The sequence below is a fragment of the Narcine bancroftii genome, chromosome 7, assembly GCF_036971445.1.
Source record: "Narcine bancroftii isolate sNarBan1 chromosome 7, sNarBan1.hap1, whole genome shotgun sequence".
In the NCBI taxonomy this organism is placed as follows: Eukaryota; Metazoa; Chordata; class Chondrichthyes; order Torpediniformes; family Narcinidae; genus Narcine; species Narcine bancroftii.
Genome location: NC_091475.1, coordinates 197,707,286 through 197,731,964, shown reverse-complemented (window position 1 = coordinate 197,731,964; position 24,679 = coordinate 197,707,286). Strand labels below are relative to the sequence as shown.

General features: G+C 39.0%; 1 protein-coding gene across 7 annotated transcripts in view; it reads left to right on the top strand.

Annotated features, from left to right (window-relative positions):
• Positions 1-24,679, top strand: part of herc2 (HECT and RLD domain containing E3 ubiquitin protein ligase 2) — a 217,185-nt gene that overhangs the window by 54,083 nt on the left and 138,423 nt on the right. For all 7 annotated transcript variants that reach the window (XR_011342331.1, XM_069891912.1, XM_069891911.1 and 4 more), the window contains exons 12-23: positions 4,269-4,426; positions 5,480-5,593; positions 6,879-7,130; positions 9,501-9,694; positions 12,364-12,564; positions 13,755-13,983; positions 16,555-16,679; positions 19,293-19,471; positions 20,382-20,566; positions 21,161-21,316; positions 22,776-22,961; positions 23,090-23,260. Coding sequence is in view for 6 of the 7 variants with exons in the window: in XM_069891912.1 (XP_069748013.1) it covers positions 4,269-4,426; positions 5,480-5,593; positions 6,879-7,130; positions 9,501-9,694; positions 12,364-12,564; positions 13,755-13,983; positions 16,555-16,679; positions 19,293-19,471; positions 20,382-20,566; positions 21,161-21,316; positions 22,776-22,961; positions 23,090-23,260 (2,150 nt within the window). In the remaining variant the exon portion in view is untranslated. The remainder of the gene's footprint in view (positions 1-4,268; positions 4,427-5,479; positions 5,594-6,878; positions 7,131-9,500; positions 9,695-12,363; positions 12,565-13,754; positions 13,984-16,554; positions 16,680-19,292; positions 19,472-20,381; positions 20,567-21,160; positions 21,317-22,775; positions 22,962-23,089; positions 23,261-24,679) is intronic.

Below are 24,679 nucleotides of genomic sequence, written 5' to 3'. Positions count from 1 at the left end.
GTCTCTAGCCTCCAAACATGCATTCAGGCCAGTGCTGTTCCTGGATAGTTATGGTGCAGCCATAACAAGGTGTTTTGCCATTTGGGTGGGATAATTGTATGGGTACCCCAAAGTAAATGTCCTTCTTCAACTGATGGTTCATGGCGGTGTGTGAAATAAGCTTTTAGGTCTTCTGGTGTGACCTCAGATTCTGGCATCCATTAAGGGTGAAGTATAAGACTTTGCTTAACGTTGCCTCCTGTCAGATTTGTTTGTTGATCATCTGGGCTGTAATGGGCAGTTGTTGTAGTTGTTCTTGGTTGATAGCTGCTGCTTCTCCTGTCCATTTAATAATTTCTTCTTTTTGTTCAGTTCCAGGTAGTGGTAAGTGTGATAAGGCACCTGCATGGCTGTTGAGTGTTCCCAGTTTATGTTTTACCTCGTAATTGTATGCAGCTAGTAGCATGGCCCATTTTTGAATTCTGGCTGCATCTAATATCGGTTTCCCTTTGTGGAGGCCCAGAATCAAACTTACAGGTTTGTTGTCAGCGATTAAGGTGAAAGCTCTTCTGTAGAGATATTGATGGAGTATTTTTACACCAAAAATTATTGCTAATCCTTCCTTTTCCAGTTGTGCGTAATTGCGTTCGCTTGCAGTTAATGTCTGCGAAACATATGCCTCTAGTTGCTCACCCTTCTTTGTGATTTGGGACAATACTGCTCCCAGTCCTACTGGTGAATCATCAACGGCTAGAGTCACTTCCTTGTTTGGGCCATAGTGGATCAGAACCTCGTTTGTTGACGTTCATATTTTTTAGTCAATCGACTGTTTTTAGTTTCCGTATTCTGGTACCATTTTTGATCTTTCTTGAAGTAAGCGTTTTAGGGATATGTTTCCGATAGTCATTTATAAGCCCTAGAAAGGACTGTAATTCTGACTTGCTGGTTGGGTATGGGGTTTTGCGAATGGCTTCTGTGGCCGCTGGATCTATTCATGCCCCTTCCTTGTCGATAGCAAATCCCAAGTATGTCTCCGAGGGCAGCATGAAGACACACTTATCCTGTTGTAGTTTGTGTAGGACCTTTTCGAGGGTTTGTAATTGACCCATGATTATATCATCAAAGTAATGTCCCACTGATAATCCGTGTGGTAATTTGTCCGTTGCAGCTTGAAAAATCACAGGTCCCTGCTGAAATTCTGCACGGCAGGTATGTGTAGGGGAACAGTCCCAGGTGAGGATTGATTGTCACATCTTGCCTTGATTCTTCATTCAACTCTATTAGTTGGTATGCCTGTTTACAAATCTAGTTTGGTGAACTTTTGCCCTCCATTTACTGCTTTTTTTTTTATTTTTTAAATTTTTTATTTTTCACACCATAAATCGCATTAACCATGATACACACTTTTTCCTTTTCACACATATACAGTTCCATTTTCTCCCCTCCCTCCTCCCATCCCACCCTCCCTACCTCCCCCCTCCTGTCCATTTAAGGTATAAATCTAGGATACATTAAACCAGTCAGACAATGTTGTCATTCAATAAAAATACACCAGAAATTCTACTGAGTCCCTTCTTTTCTTTCCTTCTCCTTCCATCAGCTTAGGTGATGCTTGTCCCCGGTAGGTTTTCGCTATTGTATTTAATGTAAGGCTCCCATATTTGTTCGAATATTTCAATATTATTTCTTAAACTATATGTTATTTTTTCTAATGGAATACATTTATTCATTTCTATATACCATTGTTGTATTTTCAAATTATCTTCCAATTTCCAGGTTGAGATAATACATTTTTTTGCTACGGCTAGAGCTATCTTAACAAATCTTTTTTGTGCATCCTCCAAATCAATTCCAAATTCTTTATTTTTTACGTTACTGCTTGAAGTAGTTCTGCTTTGGGCATGGGGTGTTCTGGTACTTTTAGTGCGTGGTTGATGGTGACTTTGTAATCGCTGCAAATGCGAATCTCGCTGTTTGCTTTCCATACAGGTACGATGGGTACTGCCCAATCACTGCATTCTATTGGTTACAATATCCCTTCATCTTTTAATCTATTTAATTCAGCTTCAATTTTTCCTTTCATTGCAAATGGGACTGTCTGGCTTTGAAGAACTTTGGCTCCACATTCTCTTTTAATTGGAGTTTGGCTTGAACCCTTTTGTTCTTTTCCAACCCTTATTGGAAGACCTCGGCGTGGTCATTGAGGATCTGGTTGAGTTCTGGCTGGGTGATGTCATCATGGCTTAGAGTCAGTATTGAACTGATCTCCAGCCAGTCTAGGGGAATGTGTTGGAGCCAGTTTCTTCCGAAAAGTGCTGGTCCCTGGGTATCCACGATATAGAGACAGAGTGTTTTTGGTTGTTATTGCTTGTATTGCACCTTGACCGTACATTTCCCAAACACCTTGATTTTTGTCTCCCGTAACAGATCTCAGTGTTACTTCAGTTGTTTTCAACGGAAGGTGTGGTAGCAAGCATTGCTTTAAATGTAATGGCATTAGACACTGCAGCTCCTGTGTCGAGTTCCATTTTCAGAGGTTTGTTGTTTATTTTCATATGAATATAAATCGCTGTTATTTTTTTGTTTATCCTTCCAATATGTAGGACTGCAGCTGTTGTGTTGTCCTCTTCAGAGCTTTGCTATGTTCGTTGTCTGGGCCGGTCTCTTTCTTCGCTAGCGTTCTGACCTCGGCTGGGTGGTTATCAGCATTTTGAGTCCAAAGCTGCTTTTTACTGTTTCTTTAATTGGGCATTTCGCTTTGACATGTCCTTTTCTCTTGCAGCAGTGGCATTTGGAATATTTGAAGAAATAACGGAAGCACTGTTGGTGGGAAAACCTCCTGACCAACAGGTCTTGTTGGCCCACATCCAAATTTTTGTCTGCCATTTCCAAGCTGTAGGCAGTTCTATAAGCAATCTCGAGAGTTACTTCGTAGCCTCTTGCCAGTGATTTTTTTTCCTTTGCTTGGCGATCTGCCAACCTCATCACCAATCTGTCTTGAAGTGCTTGGGTCAGAAACTGCTCGAAGTGGCAGTGCTTGGGCAGTTTACGCAATGCTGCCAGGTATTCACTTACTGCCTCCCCTGGCATTTGTTTCCTTTCATAGAATTGTCTTTCTCCCATAACTGGTGGTCTGGGACTTGAGTGGTTCCCCAGTGTTGTGCATAGCTTGGTGTATGTCTTTGTACCTGGGCCCTCCAGGGACAGCAAAGTTTTAAGGAGATCGAATGTTTTGCTGCCCATTATACTAAGGAATAGGGCATGTTTTCAGTTTACCAGGGCTTCAGAAATATTATGGGCGATGCAATAGTGGTTAAAACTTTCGACGTAATTACTCCAACTTTCATCTGCTTCGCTAAATTCTCCGAACTCTCCCTCTGGCATCTTGGCACGCTTTCACTTTGATCTTTTGACGGGAACTTCTTACAAAGCTCATTACCTTTATACTTGTGCTTCTTCCCCCGGCTGGTGAATGGAGCATGCGCAGGTTTCGTTCCTTGTTGCTACTATTGTGTATGCACTTACACAGTTGGGACTTGGAGATGTGATGGTTTTCTCATTGTTTAATACCTTCAGACAAACATGGCTACTGACATACAGAGCTATGTGTGGGGGTGGTGGTGACATCATGATGTGAATGTCATGATAGACAGCAGGTGAGGCTTATGCACACCACTCATGTACTCAATGGTTATCTGAGATGATGGCATGTTTAACTTGGGGGGTGGAGGGGGGGGGGGGAGTAGATGCTCCACTAATGAAATGAATCTTAACTTTCTTAACTTTGTTTCATTATGGTATTCTTTTCTTAATTACTTTCAAAATTGTAAGATTAGTTCATTTTGGTTTTTTTAAATCCCATTTTTATTAACAGGCAGTGGACTGCTTATGTTTAGCCAGTAGCCTCTGGATGGAAGGGGTTGATTATTAGTATAGTTTTTTTTTAAAAAAATGGGTTTTTTTCTTTGTTTTCCTCAATGTAACGTAGGTCCCTAACACCATTTTTATTACTTCAAGTGATTTATTAATACTTTATTATTACGTATCTATGTAACATTTACTTGATGAAACCAATAAAAATATTGAAAAGAGAGAGAAAGTTTAATGTTATACTTTGTCCTAACTTGGAAAGGAACATTCATTAAAAAAAATAGTTATTTAGATGACTTAAAGCAAATTTTCTTTGGAATTGTATTGGGGTATTTGAGGAGAAAGTTTTCTTGGACTCAAGTATTTCCAGCATTCTCTGCTTTCATTTAAGGATTGGTATTTCTGTGTCTTTTGTACAGATCTCTTGAAGAACCAAAAATGTTGGCTTCCTTATCAGGGAAGCAAGTGGGAAAGCATGTTGTCCATGTTGCCTGTGGAAGTACCTACAGTGCAGCTATAACCTCAGAGGGAGAACTGTATACATGGGGCAGAGGAAACTATGGTCGGCTTGGACATGGTACTGATCCATTTCATTTACTAAAAGTTGAGCACCTTGTGCAATAGATAGGCAGCCTTTTTACCTACTTTTTAAAAAAACAAAAGGCATTAAGAAAGACAATACCTCTGTTTCGAATGAAACGCAAGTCTGCAGACACTGTGATTGAAGGCAAAAACACAGCAAAGCTGGAGGAACTCAGTCTCACAGTGTCCTTGGGAGGTAAAGATCTATTACTGCTGTTTCAGGCCTGAGCCCTTCCACAAGGTATGAGTGAAAAAAGTCAGGCATCAGAAAGGGGGCAGAATGGGAGGGGGAGGAGTACAGGCCAACAGACAAAAACTGTTAACTGGATCTGATAAAAGGAAAGGTGAAAATTGATTTTGGCTCTGTGAGGGGAGACACAGGGATAAGGGGAGAGAAAGAGAGAGAGATGGAGGAAAGGATACAAGAAGATGGGGGGAGGGGGGCCCTTACAGAAACTGGAGAAGACCATTGGGGGAGGTGGTGTTCCTCCAATTTGCGGGTGGCCTTAGTCTGGCGGTACGGTGCATGAGACCATAGACAGATAAGTCAGCAAGAGAATGGGGAAGGGAATTGAAATGGGTTGCTGAGTTCCTCCAACATTTCTGTGTTTAGGGTACCTTTATTTCATAATGAGAACAAATGCTTTACACATTGATATTGTGTGTTTTCTGCCAATTTATTTAGATTGTATTTTTTTCAGATTGAGAGACTAATGACATGTTGGATTTTTCAGTTGGTCTCTATTTATACTTTAATTTCTGCAAAATAAAAATGGTAAAAAGATTTTTGTGACAGGTTTTGGTGTCACTTCATAGTCTAAATAGCCAATTAAAATTTTTGAAATGGGTTTAACAATATTGTTGCAGGTTAATGATTATGATGTATACTTAATTGGAAAAGATTCCCTGTTTTTTTTGTTTTTAGACACTTTTTACCATTGTATATTTTCAAAATTTTTCTGTTTGAGAAAAAGTAAATGGATCTGTTAACTTTTCAAATTGGAAGAAGAAAGAAATCCTGTTATGTTTTGAGTATCTGCTCTTCTAGGATCCAGTGAAGATCACACTACACCCATACTTGTGTCCGGATTGAAAGGATTAAAGATCGTGGATGTTGCTTGTGGTAGCGGTGATGCCCAGACATTAGCGGTGGCTGATAATGGTAAGTAAAAATAATTCATCTTCTGACGTATTGTTTCAAGTTGGTTGCAGAGCGTAAAGAATGTGAAGGAAAGGATTGAATGACAAAGGCAAGAGTGATTATTAATTTAAGTGATTGCTGTAGTGAAAGTCAGAAGACTTGAACCGTTCTAACTTAATTGGGCTTTCAGGTTTCTTTGGAGAAAAATGGACTGTGGTGTACCTCTGGATGCAGATCTTCAATGTCTCAAACTTTATCCCTATAAATTTGTATAGTATATGATTATATAATAGATGAATAATTTTGTGGGTAGTTGTGTGGCTGATAATAAACAGTTTCTCAAGTGATGATATTTATGATCAACATTTCAAATGATGTAGGATGAAAATATAACAAGAAATGTATTCTTGAAAATCCCTGCATACAGTAAGAATTAAAAGAAGTGGGAAAATTGAAACCAGTTAATATGGCCCATGTAATTTAAGAGGGCAATCATGCAATGTAATTCATAGGGTTTTTTGTTAAATTTGTTGTTTGGAAGCAGATTTGCGATTGATCTTTCGTTATGCATTGAATCATTCTGTCGTGCTGATATACTGTTAGTATCATCATTTGAGACAAAATCACACAAGATAAATGTTTTTAATGAACTATATAGTAGGGATTCCCTTTCAACGCTACAAATTTAAACTTTGTGTAGTTTCTGTAAAGATTTCTGTGATGCTACTTGATAGTTTCTTTTGGTTGAGAACAGGGCTTCCCAAACCTTTTAGCTCATGGAACCCTTTTAGGGAGCACTTGGAAATCACAGAATCCCCAGAGTTGGTGTCAGAAGAGATCTCATCATGGGGCATGAGGGTAACTGCCGGCAGGGGGCATAAACCTGTTTGAGAACTCACTGGGGGAGCAGGTGCCATGCCTGGCGTGGATCTCCTTTATCCACCATGCCATCACACTTCCCCCTCCCTCCAGCGTTTCAGATAAACACATATGCTTATGGCAAGTAGAGATGAAACCACATGATTCATTTTGGTGACACCCCTGTGATGGCGTCACCCGGTGTGGTCTGCAAACCCCTAGTGACAGTCGTGCTGCAGTTGGGTGAGGGGCTCTATGACCCATTTGAATGGAATGCACTGTTTGCTGTTGTCTCTGAAACAAATTGAATTAAAGACAGAGGTAATAAGTAATTTAAAGCAAAACTGGTAGATCGTCATTTTCTTCACGAAACCCATGAACCTTTCTGCGGGACCCAAATCAGGAAATCCTGGTTTAGAAGAATAATGTGATCTTAATTTCTGTGCAGGTCAAGTATGGTCCTGGGGAGATGGCGACTATGGAAAATTGGGTAGAGGCGGCAGTGATGGTTGTAAAACTCCCAAGTTGATTGAAAAGCTACAAGATCTTGATGTTATCAAAGTGCGCTGTGGCAGTCAGTTTTCTGTCGCTATTACAAAGGACGGACAGGTTTACACCTGGGGAAAGGGTGATACTCAAAGACTTGGGCATGGAACGGAAGAGCATGTGCGATATCCCAAATTATTAGAGTGTCTTCAAGGTTAGTATGGCTTAATTTCTTGTTGCTGTTGAATCTCTTGTGCTTTTATTATTGGTAGTTAAATGGTCTCCTGTCTGGCTTTCTACTGCTCACCTCCATAAATTCATTTTGTCTAAAATTCTACTACCTCCAGTACATCTTTACTAGTACCAAATTTTCTTTATCCATTACCTTGTGATCATTATGTTGGCTCCTGAGAACAAGCATCTGTTTTTTAAATTCTCCTAGTTTTAAAAACCTGCCAATCATTTTGTTGTGATTCCCAAAAGCTCACATTTGTCTGTATTCCCATTCAAATCTTGTATTCACTTTTTCTGGCCTCTTGTATCCCCAAATTTAATCATTTCTTCATTGGCAACGAACACACCCTGAAGTTACGAAATGTTCTCTCTTAATTAATTTGTCTGTTTTTCTTAGTTTTCCTTTTAAAAAAAAAAAAAAAAAAAAAAAAAATTGTCCCCATGATAAAATTATTTCTCACCTGTTCTAATATCTTGTGCAGTTTAGTGTTGGATTTTTGATCATTTTACAGTTTTATCACTTTGAAGGCACAATGCAAATGTTGGATTGAATCAGATTTTTTGACTGTGTGTGTGTGTGTGTGTGTGTGTGTGTGTGTGTGTGTGTGTGTGTGTGTGTGTGTGTATACATATGTATATATGTGTGTATATATATATATATATATATGGCATCACCTACAACCCTGAGATTCTTTTTCCTGTTGGTGAGGCAGAATTACCACTTATTGGAAGTACAAAAAAACTACATAGCATATACATGTAAACAAATAAAGAACTGCAAATAAATAACAAAAATAAACAAACTGTGCAATGCAGAGAGAATTAAAAAAATTAATAAAGTGCACAAGTAAGAGTCCTTAATCAGTCCCTGATTGAGTTTGTCATTGAGGAGTCTAATGGTAGAGGGTTAGCAACTGTTCCTGAACCTGGTGGTGTGAGTCTTTGTGGTACCTGTACCTCTTTCCTGATGGCAGCAGGAAATGTGTGCTGGGTGATGTGGATCCTTGATAATTGCTATACTCTCTGTTGGCAGCTTTCCCTGTAGATGTTCTTGAGAGTGGGGATGTTTTTAGCCTGTGATGTCTTGGGCTGTGTCCATTATCTTTTTAGAAGGCTTCACACTCAGGGATATTGGTGTCCCCATACCAGACCATGATGCAGCCAGTCAGCACATTTTCTATCACACATCTGTAGAAATTTGCTGGAGTTTCCAATGTCACACCAAACCTCCTCAAACTCCTGTGGAAATAGGCGCTCACGTGCTTTCTTCACGATCCCATTGGTGTTCTGAGTCCAGGAACGATCCTCCTAGATAGCGACTCCTAAGAACTTAAATTTTCTTGCCTCTCCACCTTTGATTTCCCCCAATGATCATTAGATTGTGTACCTCTGGCTTTCCCTCCTTGAAGTCAACAGTCAGCTCCTTAGTTTTAGTGACATTAAGTGCAAGGTTGTTGTTGGTGCACCATTCAACCAAGTTTTCAATCTCCTTTCTGTGTACTGACTCATCACCATCTTTCTTTATACAGCCCACGACCATGACATCATCGGCAAATTTGTAGATGGTGTTATTGTCGTACTGAGCTACACAGTCATAGGGTAAAGTGAGTAGAGCAGGGGGCTAAGAACATAACCCTGTGGTGCACCCATACTGATGGAGGTTGTTCTTGGATTGTGACCTGGAGGTGAGGAAATCCATGATCCAATGACACAGTGGGGTGTTTAATCCCAGGTCCTGAAGTTTGCTATTCAGTTTTGAGGGGATAATGGTCTTAAATGCAGAACTGCAGTCATCAAAAGAGCACCCTGATGCATGGATCTTTACTGTCCAGGTGTTCCAGGGATTTGTGTAGAGCCAGTGAGATGGCATCCACCATAGATCTGTTGCTACGATAGGCTAACTTGGAAGTATCCATGTCACCACTCAGGCAGGAGCTGATGTACTTCAACCCCAGCATTTCTCAAATCTTCTCAAATGTTGAAAATAAAAAATATCTGTCATGTCTAATATGGCCAGGATGGCAAATAACATCAAAATTTAAGATTTGGCCTTCATCTATATTGAATGATCTGCTCTCAATCCTTGGTTTACTTCGCTTCAGAAAAATTAAAGTTGAAATTGGTCAAAATTATTGCTTCTGCTTGCTCTTCATGTTGGTTATGGGGTCATTGCCTCATTGCAATTATTCTGTCCATTCTTTTGCTTCGATCGATGTTGCTTGATCCACTTTTCTTCCAACAGTTTTTATTTCTGCTCCATCTTTCAACATCAGTTGTCTCGTGTCTCTCTGGATATGTATGTATATTCTGTTCTGATGTTAAATCTATAGTGTATTGTGTTTGATTACAGGGAAAAAAGTGGTTGATGTGGCTGTTGGATCTACGCATTGCATGGTACTGACAGAGGATGGTGAAGTGCACAGCTGGGGCAGCAATGATCAGTGTCAACATTTTGATACCCTGAGGATAACAAAACCAGAACCAGCTGCTTTACCTGGGTTAGATACAAAGCATATTGTTGGTATTGCTTGTGGGACTGCTCAGGTAAATTCTCATTTGAATTTCGGTCCCCTCTAGTTCAGTTTTGAGGTAATTCTTTTTGCGAAGAATACTCAAATTGTAATCTACAGTACAATCAATGGTTGGGACTGGGCCCATTTTAGATGCTTGTTTTTTAAAAACAGCCCAGTAGCAATAGAAAATCAGTGTTTAAACAACAAGGTTAGGCTTTTTGAGCATTAAAATAATGCTTAATTCTCACCAAAAACAAATGCTGGCCCCCACCAATCACTGACACCACCCCACCGAGGCTCCACGTGTGCCAGTTGCCTGGGAGCCTGAAGCCTGCTGCTTCTGCCGCCAGGATCCTGAAGTGCCTGGCCAGTTAGGCTCTGAAAAAAATTTGGATAAATGAGGATTTCTGATATCCTCGTTTATCCAAAATTTAAATCTTTTTTTCGGTTAAAACTGAAGATTTCGGAGAATCCAATTTGGGATAATTAGAGTTGTGTAGCACAATTTAAATGAAATGTAAGGGTGAGAGTTTGCATTGTTCAATTGCGCTTTGGAGAAAGTTACCAGTACATTTATGAATGTAACTTGCATATATTATGTGAATAGGATAGCATGGTTAGTGCAGTGCTGTTACAGCGCCAGTGATCAGGGCTGGGTTTTGAATCCAGAGCTGTCTGTAAGGAGTTTGTACCTGTGTCTGCATGGGTTTACTCTGTTCGTTTAAAATGTACGGGGGTGGGGGGGTGGGGGGGTGGGGGGGTGGGGGAGGTTGTAGGTCATTTGGGTGTAATTGGGCTGCACGTGGTTGGAGCTGAAAGGGCTTATTAGCATGCTGTACAGTTTGTCGAAATTTAAATTTAAAACTTGGACATTGATGTAGAGGCATGATCAGCAAGATTGTGGATGACCTAAAGATTGGTGGAGTTGTTGATTAATGAGGAAGGTAATCTGAAGCTGCAGAGGGATGGTGATGTTTTAGTGAAATAAGGTGGAAAATGGCAGATAGCATGTAATCCACAAATTTGAGCTCATTATGGGAGCACTAATGAGGCTATGTTAAACATCATGAATGATAGGGTCCTGGGGTGTTATTGGGGAATAGAGGGACCTGGGAAATTAAGTTCATTGATTCTTGAATTTGACAACATAGGTAAATAATGTAGTTAGGAAGACAAATATGACATTGTCTTTCATTAGACAAAGTGTTAAATACAGAAGTCCAGGAAGGACGTCGTTATAACAATGGAGAGGGTACACAGGAGAATTTCTAGGTTGTTGTCTGGCAGAGAACAGTTCTGAGGAGAGGCTGCAGAAGCTAGATTTGTCCTTGCTGGAACAAAGGAGGTTAAAAGTATGTAAATTTGAGATTTGAAGGATTAAGATAGGGTTGACCAGAACACCTCCCTCCCCCCCCCCGCATTACTGATATGGATAGAACTGGAGGAAATAGGTATGGGGCAAAGGGGGTGAGACTTGTAGAGTATCTGAGGGAAACCACCTTCACCCAGAGAAGAATGCCCTATTTGAGACAAGCTGAAGTTGGGTCACTGAAGGCATTTAAGAAGTGTCCAGATGAACACTTGAACATCTGAACCTTGGAGGGCTGTGGACCAGGTGCTGGGTAATGGGGTTAATATGAACAGCATGGATGAATTGAGTGAAATGGCTTGTTTCTATGCTCAACAATATGATTCTCTGGTTCCTTTTATTGTGGCACCTAGAAGTAGAGTTAATTCTGAATAAATTAATGAATGTATTCAACGGGACTTGGGCTCAATCAAAATAAAAGTTAAGAGTATGTGTTTGAGCATTTTGCTTGGCTTGTTGAATGATAATTTGCATTATGAATCTGTATTAGAGTCAACCAGGAGTCTTTGGTTTTGTAATTTTATCACCAATCGTTTCTTTAATAGAGAATTCTATGTTGTCACGTTTTTACATTCTTTGCCCAGTACTTTTAGTTATTTTTCTCCATTGAAGTTAATTTATGCAGATAAATTAATTGATTGCAACAAACATCATACAATTTATCCTATTATTTTGCCTTTACCATGTTTATGGTAATTTTCAAATTCAAAATGTCACCGGAAAGTGGTGGCATTTTGGTTATGGCTGGATTATGCCAAGAACCTAACATTTTTATTATATATCAGTACACACGTCAATAAATTAAGCTCTAATAAATGAAACTCCTTGGGTGATGCAAGGTTTCTGTCCTGTTTGTAAGTCAATTTCCAGCAGTCAGAAATATTGTTTACTATTGTAATCCTTAACTTATTGCTCTATGTGCACACACTTACTATAAACTTAATTTCAGATAATACTTCCTCCAACCATACCCACAATTAATCCAGTCATTATTGAATACCATGTAACATTATTCCTATTACTAGCTTGAAAAGTACTTTAAAAATGAGAATTTGTGTAATGTTGATTTTTTTTTTGTAAGTCGGTTTGTTTGTAACCAGAGGAGCCCCTGTACTTGAGTCTAATTGATCCTTGGTTCATTTGACCTGTTTTGTTTTATTTTCTAGCCCATGACTGTCTGATTCAGTTCCTTTATCAAGGGATCTTCCTGGCCTCCATGATTCTGTCACTTGCATTGATGTTGAATGAGAGAATACGTAGATTTAATATCTTGATTTGTGAAAATTAATTCTAGGTATTACATGGGCTCATCTGTAATCTTATTTCTTCAGAGTTTTGCTTGGTCCTCCTGTTCAGAATGGTCCATTGGCCTCCGTGTGCCTTTTGTTGTGGATGTTTGTCAGATGACATTTGAGCAATTGGACTTGCTACTGCGACAAGTTAGCGAAGGCATGGATGGTAGTTCAGACTGGCCCCCGCCACAGGAGAAAGAATGTATGGCTGTGGCAACACTTAATTTACTGAGACTTCAGGTAATAAATAGCTGTATCTAAATCAAGAGTTGAATACTTAAATGTTCCATATTTTTAAATGTTCATTGATGATATAGATTTTTGAAACAAATATGTACTGTTATGAGCCCAGAGGACCCCAAAACCCAGCAGCAATCGATATTCACCAAGTCAAATGGTTACTTAAACTAAAGTTGCTTTTAATTATCTTTAAACACAAAAACAGGATCAAACTTTAACATTACTATTAATTTAACTAACCAAACTTAAACCCCTTCTAATTCTAAACGCACATGTCTGTAATGTGTGTAAGTTCAAAGAAGTTATTTAATTCATAGTCCAATCTCACTTCTTATTCCTCCAAGTTCACTGGCTGCAGGCAATTCTTATACTGTGCACAGAATTGAACATTTATGAAGTTTCACCAGGCTTTGGTGCTTGAAAGGTAAATGGTTACCACTCAGAAAGGTTCTTGTCAGTTTTCAGAGAGAGATTTGTTGTTCCTGGACACAAACTTATCCCTTTTAACCAGCCATGTCAGTGTCTTGCTGAAGAAACTTGCCCCATCAGGGTTTTCCAGAAGATAACCTCTTTCTTTCAGGTCACCACAGAGTTCCTTTGTTTCCCTTATTTTAAGGGAAACATTAGGCAGCCTGTCCTCTCCTCTTCCATGAACCACAAGGGCTTTGACCAGGCTGAACTAAGCTCTCGTAACCCGTCTTCCAAATGGGGTTTTACCACAAGCTTTCGAACTTGTCCTGTTCTAGTCCCAGCTGCTGCTACAAAAAGATAAGCCTCTTCGGTTCATCTGTTACCTTTTGTAAACAATAATCCATTAGTGAAGTCTCTGGGCACTCTCCAAAGGTTTTGCAAAGGCTCTTGGAGCCAGCCTGTCTAGCATGAGCAGAGCTCCAGTATTTTAAATAAGATCTGTTTTAAAGTATCTGTATGTGACCTACACTTAAAAAACTTGTTCCAATTTATCTCCCAAAAACATATTTATAATCTGTAACAGTACATTCAATAAAATAATTACATTCGTTGTAAAATATTGTTTTGTTTGTAATTAACTCATTCTATGTGCTATTTTGACATTTTAATTAAAAAAAATTATACATGAAATTCTTTACAAGCCTTAAATATGTTGTCCACGAGAAAGCAAATTTAATGGAGTAGACTGAAGATGTATGTATTAATTTCCTTTATTTTAGCTTCATGCTGCTATTAGCCATCAAGTTGACCCAGAATGCCTTGGTTTGGGTATTGGCAGTGTTTTGTTGAACAGCTTGAAGCAGACTGTGGTGACCCTTGCCAGCAATGCTGGGGTTCTGAATACAGTGCAATCATCTGCGCAGGCTGTGTTGCAGAGTGGCTGGTCTGTTCTGCTTCCTACAGCAGAAGAAAGAGCCCGAGCACTTTCTGCATTGCTACCTAATGCAGGTAAGGCTTTGAATTTTTTTTTAATCAGAGAGATTGATGCTGAAAATGGAAGCTGACCGTTTATTGGCAGTGGAACACCAGACCGTTAAATTATGCTCTGACATGCAGTGAAGCTCTCTCCTCTCTTTTCCTAATGGCATACATTGGCAATTTCAGTAAAGCAGCTACCTTTTGAGTAAGGTGAAACACAAAAGTCTACAGACACTGTGATTATAGTTGAGACAGTGGTGAAGAAGGAAAATGCAATACAGGTATTAATTTCAAGAGGAATAGAATATAAGAGGAGGGATATGATGAGGTTTTACAAGACACTGGTGAAACTTCACCTGGAGTAATAAGACTAGCTTTGGGCTCCTCATTTAAGAAAAAGTGTGCTGATGTGGCAGAATGTTTAAAGGAGGTTCACAAGGATAGTTCCAGAAATGAAAGGGTTATCATACAAGAAGCATTTGACATCCCATATTTGTTGGAATTTAGGAGAATCTCATTGAAATATTTTGAACATTGAACAGCATGGACAGAGTTGATGTTGAAAGGTCATTTCTCATGGTGGGAGAGTTTGGGATAAGTGGTAAAACTTCAGGATTGAAGGGTATTGAAATGCAAAGGGATTTCTTCGGCTAGAGGGTGGTAAATCTGTGGAATTTATTGCTGCAGGCAGTTGGGGAGGCCAAGATATTGGGTGTATTTAAGGCACAGCTGCATTCTTGGCACAGCACTTGGAGTGCTAGCAAGTCCGGGATTTGAATCTTGAGCTGTTTGTACGTTCTCCCTATGCCAACGTGGATTTCCTTCCACCGTTCAAAAATTGTACCAGGGTTGCAGGTTAATTGGGTGTAATTAGGCAACACCTACTCTTGGGCCGAAAGGGCCTCTTACCATTGCTGTATAAATTTTTTAAAAAATTAAAATTTATATTGTTACAAGATCAAACCAGCAACCACAAAGAAGGCAGATCACACAGGGGTAAAGATGAACAATTACTTTATTAACAAAAATTCACCTTCAAACTTTAAATCAAAATTCCCCCTTTTATAACAATGCCCACTGGTTACTATGCAAATTTCTATAAAACTGTAAAACTAATAAATTCCCCAGCCTAAATATAACATATGTAATTAAAGTCTAAGTTATACTTCCAACCAGCCCACAGAAAAACTTAGACATAAAACAAACAAGACTCACAAATCTTCGATCTCAACTGAAGCAAAGATCATAAACAAAATTCAGTTTGTTGGGTAAACTGAAGCCAAAAGATCTTTGTGTGAGAGAGAGAGAGAGCGCACAAAATTCAAAGTTGTCTTGTGTTGCTTGCAAAGAGAGGAACAACAGGCTTGGTCCGGATCCTTCTGGCTGCCTACGGAATGTTCATCCTTTTTGAAATGCCCAACATTCTAAACTGTCCTCCTCTGGGCCTCCTTCCATTCCACAGCACCCCCCCAGTGGTGGTTTATCGTCCAAGTCCAGAATTTTATTTTCATTTTCTGTACATGCTCAGTCTGTCTCCTGCTCTCTTGGTAGTCCACCTTCACCTTGGGTCTCTGAGGCAAACTGTCACTTTTTAATATAAAACCGCACAACACATAGGCCAATACACAACACAGAACTCTGTAACAATATTTTAAAATTATCCAGGGCATCAAAGGTTATGGGGAGAAATCTGGGCAATGGGGAAGAGTGGGAAAATGGATCAGGTCATGATTAAATGGTGGTGCATACTCAATGGGCTGAATAGCCTATTTCTGCACTATATGGTCTTAAAACACAAAAATCCTTGAGGAACTGCAGGTCTTGCACCGTCCACAGGAGATAAAGATATATAATGTTTTGGGCCTGATGCCTCGAAGACCTGCTGAGTTTCTCTAGGATTTTTGTGTTTTTAACTTTTGAGTAAGAATGTCAGTTTAGGTCAAATTAGGTGGCATCAATGGCTGGGGCTGTTAATGACCTGTGTTTGAACTTGACCATGAGTGATGTCTACATGCTCTTCCTCTAGCCCCATTTGATTCTTTCGGGTGCACTGCTTTCCTCCCACATCTTAAAGCCTCGAGTTGGTCGGAAAACTAGCCAACGTAATCTGCTTTTGGTACGCAGAGATTGGTAGAATTTGAGGGAATGTGGGGAGAATAAAGTGAAATTAGTGTAAATGAGTAAATGGTGGACACAGACTCAATGGATTAAAGGGCACATCATGACTCCTGTCTGAATGGGTTTTGCTTGTGTGCTCTGAATTCGAGCCACATCCCAAAGGAAACTGTAAATTGCACTACGTGCAGATGAGTGGTAGGAGAATCCCAGAGTAGATGGTCACTTGAGAGAATAGGTTATACGGAGGTGACAGGAATATTTTGAGTGCCAGCGTTGACTTGATGTGGTGAACGGTCCCCTTCTGCACCATCTTAAAATAGAAGTAAAATGAATTTTACTTTCCATGAAGCCATGGTAAGTCTTAATCTTTTAGTGGGTTTGACTGCTCTGTGTGTGTGTGTGTGTGTGTGTGTGTGTAAAAACAACTTTTTTGCATTTTTGTCCACATTCCATACTTTAAAATTGTTTTAATTGGAAATTAAGTTTCAGGTAATGAGATGAATGTAAGTCCAGGTCGTCGATTTATGATTGACCTTTTGGTGAGCAGTTTGATGGCAGATGGTGGATTGGAATCTGCACTTGGTGCCGCAATTACAGCTGAAATGCAGGTAAAAACAATCAATATTCATGTTGTTGTTTTGCTTTATCATGTTAAACACTGCTGTGAATTTATTGACATTAGCTCTGTGAGGCTGTAGAGTGGAGAAAACTATTTATTCATTTCAAAATATGTTCCCCAATGTGTGTGACCTGACAACACCAGTTTTTCAGTTCTGTTAATTATTCAATCTGACCATAAGATTCTCGTCATATATGTACTCTGACAATAAATCTGAATCTTATGGTAAGATTCACAAGACTTTCCTTTTGAGGAAGCTTTGTTTCAAGAGCTTTTTTTTCCTTAAATTTTCTCCCTGTATCCCCTGTGTTTTCTTCCCCTTAAATTCATGAGTTTCCCAGGAGTAGCTCCCCAAGGTTTTCATCTTGTGGACAGTTTGCAGAGAGACATGTATAGGTTGGGTGAGTGGGCAAGGGTGAGACACATGGAGTACAATGTTTGTAAATGTCAGGTCATCAACTTTGGATGGAAAAATAGAAGATCAGGTTATAATTTAAATGGTGAAAGATTGCAGTTGTGCAATGGGAGTTGAGAGTGCTTGTGCATGAATCTATTTTTTCCCATAGAATGAAATTCATTTCAATAGTCAGTAGAAGGAAAAAAAATCTTGTTTTTAGTCAGCACCCTCACGAATTCTGGTCACGATTCCTGGTTGAGTAGCAGTTACCTGCAGTCTGTTGGATGCTGTACTGAGCCTTGCATTGGAAGCTTTTCAGATGAAAACCTTGAGGAACTACTCCTGGGAAGTCCATGGATTTTACAGAAAGAAAACACAGGGGATACAGGGAGAAACAGATTATTAGGGAAAAAAAAGCTCTTGAAACAATCCACTGCTATGGTTTCATACTCTTAAGTTTGAGCTGCAGAACATGGGTGGTGGACTCTAAATCTTCAGTGGAAAAATAGCTGACAGCCCTATTTTACAGACAATTTAAACTTGCAGGAGGCAGTCAGCCGAGTGGCCAGGCTGTAGGCTCCACTTGAATTACAGAAGTTTGGTTTGCAGATACTTTCATTACTCGAGTCATTGAATTTAAGATCAAAGAAATTCTGCTACAAATTACAGTGCATTTGTGAGGCTGTACCCAGAATACTGTGTACTCTTCTGATCTCCTTGCTTCATAAGAGATGCACTGGCTTTTGAGGTGGTGCAGAGGAGATTGATCAGTTTGATTCCAGAGATGAGAGGGTTAGATCTGTGAGGAGAATTTGTCCCACTGGAATTCAGAAGAATGGGAGGGAATCTTGTAGGAACATAAAAGTATAAAGTGGATGGTTAATCTGGAGGCAGGAAAATTGTTTCCATTGATAGGAGAGACTGGAATTAGGGGGCATAGCCTCAAAATTTGAGGGAATAGATTTATGATGGAGATGTGGTGTTCTCTGCCCAAGGAAGCAGTAAAGGCTGTCTCATTAAATATATTTAAGACTCACAGATATTGTGGTTAATTGGGAAATGAAGGGTTATAGGGAAAAGGGAGGTGGAATTGCATCCATGGTCAAGATAGCCGTGATCTGATTAAATGGCAGAGAGGGCTCGACGGGCTAGATGGCCTACTCCTGCTACTATTTCATTCATTCTTCGATGTCCTATCAGAATATGATAATTAACATTAATTTTTTTCATAGAACTAAATTCATTTAATTGTTCAGTGGAATGAAAAATTCTGATTCAGCACCCTCATGAATCCCGGTCACGATTCCTAGTTCTGAGTAGCCGGTTGCCAGCAGCCTGTAGCCTATGTGATGCTTTTGGATGCTGTGCTGAGTCTTTCATTGGAGCCTGGGAAACTGCTATGGTTTTCTCTCCTGAAGTTTGAGCTGCTGAACATGGGTGCTGGACTCTGTATCTTGGGTGTATAAACCGCTGTCAGCTCCATTCTACAGACAATTTAAACCTGCAGGATGCTGTCAGCCAAGGTGGCCAGGCTGCAGTAAGAACCCTGTGGAGGAGCTCTGAAAGACAGCATCTCAGCTTCCTCATTCTTCCCAGGACTGCACCAGCTGTAGCTGCAGTATTTCAAGAGGTGATGGGAGCCACTGTCACCATCTCTGAAGGGACTCTATTTAGCTTTTATTTTGTCTTGACTTTGGCACTGGATGAGTAGCATCTCTTTGTATGTCTTTGTTGGGCAAACAAAGGAAAATGTTTTGTGTATCTTGCTCTTTAACTTTTATCGACAAATAATTTCTGAAAGTATTGAAGCATTTAACTAATTTGGATACATAATTCTCCCACAGCGTCAACTTGGTTAATGATAATTACTGTTCTATTTTGAGACAGGGATAGGGGGAGAATGGGATGATTGTGGGAGTGGTGGGAATAGACGGTGTCTATCTACACTTAGTCTTTAGTTAAAAAGCAAATTTTTTCATTAAACCATGTATCTACCCTCTTTGTCCCCTATTGTACTTGAAGTTGGTCATAGAGTTGCAGTTTCTTTGGTCACCTATCCAAATATTTTGGAATTGCTTAATGTCTGATAATCATTTGGAGCTATGTTTTGCACGTGACCATTACAAAAATAATTGTATATTTTTGATGTCACCTTGATGATGTTTGTTGAAGCACTTGCATTGAACATTTATTGTGTTCTTCCAGGACATAGAAGCAAAGAAAGAAGCTCAAAAAGAAAAAGAAATCGATGAACAAGAAGCCAATGCTTCAACACTCCATCGAAGTAGAACACCACTGGATAAGGATCTCATTAATACTGGCATATATGAATCTTCTGGGAAGCAAAGCTTACCCCTTGTTCAACTTGTACAACAATTATTGAGGTACTGACCAAACAAAAAAAGTGTAGCATATACTTATAGTTTCAGTTCTCTTATGTCTCAATTTTCTTTGTCTCCCAAGAAAATGACATGGTTCTACAGGCATCAATATTTGAATATTCATCCCAGATGTTGCTTTTAATATGAAACTGTATAAGAGCATGGAAATTAAATTACTGAATCCAGAGACATGCATTCCAATCGCAGATCAGTTGTTGAGATTTTAAGTTGTTAGCTTTGGACTAAAAAGCTCAGTATGATGACTCCAAACAAACAGTATGAGCCCATATTATTCATTCACCTCTTTTAAAGAACATAACCTTTAGACTGACCTGAGTGTGACTCTGGTCCAAATAATGTGGTGGATATTAACCTACTCTTTGAAATGACTTGACAATCTACAGAGTTCATGAGGGGAATTGAGGATGGGCCTTAAATATAAATATACCACGACTGTTGAAATGAAAAAAACAAACAACTGGATACGTGCTATTGAATCACAGGAACATTTGCCAGAACTTGATTGTGTTTTTGTCTCCAGCATTCATTGCACAAAGCCTGCTGCATAATGCTGATTTTGCCCAAACAGAATGGGCAATTTTGTCCTATCGTCAAGTTAACTGATCTCAAGTAAACCATTGTCTGGAGAGTTGTGTTTTGGAAACCTGATCATTATTGAGTATCACCTGTTGAAAGTTTTAATTGTGTAGATAATGGGTTTGTTCAGGATAAAGCTCAGTTGCAATGCTTTTTCAGAATCCAATTTTCTGATGATTTGGACAAAGGGATTGAGGTTGTCTAGTATTCTAAAGGGTTGTCCTCTTGGAAAAAAACGAGTGGATAGAATTGGCAAATTAAAGAGAAGGTATAATTAAACTTTTTATGAAGTAATTGAACTTTTTTTCTTACCAAGAAATATTGCATCACAAAGCATAGCAAAACTGAAAGATGTTACTCGCCATATTTCTTCTTATTTGGACCTTGAGTACTTCAATCGAGAAAGGTCGGCTTCTTTGGATTTGTTGTTAAGATTTCAGCGTCTTCTAATCAGCAAACTTTACCAAGGTGTAAATTTCAATTACGAGACCACTGGATACAGTAAGTCAATTTTTTGACCTTGGAGTATGATAGACTAATTTAATGCAGAAAAATTCCTTGCAGATTTTGGAATTTAAAATTCACATTAAGATGATAAAGAACCAATAATAAAGCTTCAATGGCCCATGCCAGTTTGATTTGAATAAGAAGGTGGTTATTTTGGGGGGGAGGGTTGGACTAATTTTAAATTAGATGATTAATGTGTTATAATTATTGGGGGGGTTAATTTGTGTAGTTTAATGATATAGTATTCTAATTTTTATTATTTTATTTTTTATTATTTCTTTAAATGTAATTTTTATTTTATTCATGTCATAAAATTTTAAATAAAGTTTATATTAAAAAAAAAGAATAAGAAGGTGGTGTGTGATGTCAGTTTAATCTTGGGTTGTGCTTGACTGGTTACAATCGAAGGGCATCACTTAGTTTTTTTTTGTGTGAAAGGTTTTAATTTGATTTTGTTTTGTCTTGAACGATCCAATGTTTTCCAAAAATAGTGTGCTTTTATTCTTCAGTTTTAAAAAATTCATTATTTTCATGCACTAGTAAATAAATACTTATCTAATTTATTTTTTATTTTTTATTTTTTTGCAGGTCCAGAACTTTTAGGAGTGGGATCACTGCTTAAAAAATATATAGCTCTTCTCTGTACTCACATTGGGGATATTTTGCCAGTGGCAACTAGCATTGCTTCAACCAGTTACAGACATTTTGCAGAAGTGTCTCGTATTCTCGAAGGAGACTTGACAGGTAACCAGTTTATAAATGAAGATTTGAAGAAAAAGATGTTAGTTTTTAAGGAAAGTGTTTAGGAACTTGAGTGTGTTTGTTCTTCTATTGCAATTGCACATTTTAAGTTCATAATTAGTGTATTATTAGAACAAATCTATAGGATTTTCAATGACGAGCGCAGCTTGATACTTCAATATGTCACTTTTCTGTCTAGGTGCAGCCTATATTTCCAGAATTTTTTTTGGTCTCAAATTTACGGCATCTGCGTTACCTTTTTATTTACCCTTTTAATGTAACACGTATAAGTGGTCCCCTACTTAACGATAGTTTGACTTCAGATTTTGTGAAGTTACGATGGTTCGAATCTGTACTTTCGATTTCAAATTCTGATCTGTTCCCCCGCTTGCGATATACGGATACGAGAGTGAAATTGCTAAAGTATCCTCACTATCCAGCAATTAATTTTAGTTCAGTGCTTCAAACATTCTTCATGCCCAGTGTGCATTTATCTGTGTACATTAATGGTTTTTTCAGTGTGGAGTATAATTATTCCAAATTTAATTATAAAAAATTGGAAGGCGCGGGTTTTTTTTTCCGGCTTACGATGGGGTTACTGAAATGCATCCCCGTCGTAAGTTGAGGAACAGCTGTAATGCAATGCCAGTTCAGTTATCGAGAGCAGCCATTCTCAACCTTTTTGGCTTTGGGGCCCCTAATGTTGGTCAATGAATGTTGATGCTACCTGAATTTTCTCAGTGATAATTTAGGATTCTTTTGTAATGTCTTTTTTTATCCACAATAATCCATAATCTTCAAGTAAAGCTGCTCTTCCAGTCTGTTTCTTAATGTGTTAGAACTCCATACAATTATGTAATTTCCTTGTTCACTCCAGCTAGCTCTGAACCATTGCTCATGCTCATGCTGCGCAGAATTCTTTTCGAGCAAAATCTACTTAATGTGCTTTGTACATTGCCAAAATGCAGCATTAAATATGTACAGCGCTGAAGTAGATTGTAGATTGATAACAATCAAATTGTTCAGCTGTTGCATATTGAACAATAGAAATAATATGTAACTTGATTTCCAGGTTTAGTTCCGGTCCTTCCTCGCTGTTGAAGATAATTGGAGGGTTTGTTTATCTTCTGGACTTTAGTTCCATATCCAAAAAAAAAGCAACTTTTTTTCTTGTGGTAAATCCCAAATTGTTTAGATTTTTCAATTCTTTTGTTCGAAGTACTTTTCCCAGTACCTAATGCTTCCTGCGATCAAAGATGGTTTCTGCTGTTTGTAAATCTGAAACTTTTCCTTCTCACTTTCATAATTGAAAAATCGTTTTGGTTTTGGCAGCAGAGAGAAAAGATCTGTAAAGTTTCAGGAACTGTCCTTGCTTCAATCTAAAGCTCAACAGTGCGCGAGTTAATGGATAAGTTCAAGGAAAATTTATACCTTGGCTGTTTGTTTGTTTAATTTGATGTAGGTGTGCTGCTTCCTGAGTTGGTAGTGTGTGTCATACTGCTACTTACTAAGAATGCTGGACTGATGCAGGAAGCTGGGGCTATTCCTCTCTTGGCTGCTTTATTGGAGCACTTGGACAGATTTAACCAGCTCGCACCTGGCAAAGAGAAGGATGATAATGATGATTTAGCATGGCCTGGAATACTGGGTATGTTATTATTACCGTTGATATAAAAATGATGCACAAGCTTCATTTAAAACAAATCAACTGGAATTAAAGGTGGTCTTTTCCGATTATGAGGGTTTGCTGGTTATTTTTTAAATTTGATTTTATAGGTTCCGTCTTCACAAATCAGAACTCGCGGAATAACGAAGAGGTCACTCTAATTAGGAAAGCTGACCTTGAGAATCACAATAAAGATGGCGGCTTTTGGACAGTAATCGACACAAAGGTGTATGACATCAAAGACTTCCAGGCGCAATCGTTGAGTGGGAGCAGCATACTTGGTGAGATTAATATTTCAAGAGGAACCTGACTAATTTACTTCACGTGAAAAGGTGACAGACAATATAATTTCGTTTAGCAAAGGACAAAAGTGCTGGAGTATCTCAGCGGGTCACACAGCGTCAATGGGAAGCACAGAGATATAAACAACATTTGAAGCCTTAGCCCTTCATCAAGCTATGAGAAGAGAGCAGTCAGGCAACTGAATAAAAATGGAAGAAGGTGGGAGGGGGAGGAGCACAGTCTAACAGGCAAGAAGTCATAAGTGGAAGGGGGGGGGGGTAGACCTATCACTTCAGCTTTTTTCTCTTGTACCCTCCCTCCCTTATTCACCTATGACTTCTTGCTTGTCAGCCTGTGCCCCTACCCTTTCCCTTCTCCCTCCATCTTCTTATTCAGATGCTCATAGCTTGATGAGCCCAAAATGTTGGTTGTGTACTTGTATCTTTGGTATATAAAGTTCACTGTTTGACCTGCTGAGTTTTTCCAGCATTGTGTTTTTACTTCATGAAATTCTATTCAGGATCATACTCACAAATACAATCTTTGTAGGTCTCTTTAACCATATAACCATTTACGGAGCGGAAACAGGCCACGTTGGCCTTTCGAGTCCGCACCGGTTCACTAGAACAACTCCACTAGCTCAAACCTCCCGCTCACCGCCAATAACCCTCCAACCCCCTCACCTCCATGCCGTTTTGAAGATGGCTAAGAATTTTCAACAAACCAGGCCTGGCTTTGAACCAAAAGTAGTTAACCTTTCCATGACTTGAGCATGTTGGTGGGATTGCCTTCCATATAATGGTGCTAGTTCTTCAGATAAACATTAGTTGGTTTTCTGATGTCAAAATCATAATTCATGAAAAGCTAAAGTTGTTTTGTATTTGCACGTATAATTAAAAAAATACCTCACTGACGTGCACCTAAAGCTTTGTTTAAAAAAAGATTTAGACATTTAGTTTAACACGTGATATGTTATTTATGATATTAATAAAAATTGTTTCTGAGATAATTTATCCATGTAAATAACCAGCTCCTCTGTCCGGAGAAACACTATCTCATTTTCACTATTCACTGCAAGATTTATGGCATGAATGACAAATAAACGCGACTTGACTTGATAAAGCACAGTAAGAGGCCCTTCTGGCCTACAAGCCCATGCTGCCCTATTAACCTATAGCCCCTGTACATATTGAACGGTGGGAAGAAAAGAGAGCACCCGGAGAAACTAACGCAGACATAGAGAGAACATACAAGCTCCTGACGGGCAGCTCAGATTTGAACGAGGCTTGCTGGAGCTGTAATAGCATTTTTACTAACATAGAAAAGTAGGTGCAGGAGTAGGCCATTTGGCCCTTCAAGTCTACACCACCCTTCAACACAATCATGGCTGATCATTACTAGCTCCTGCCTTCTCCCCA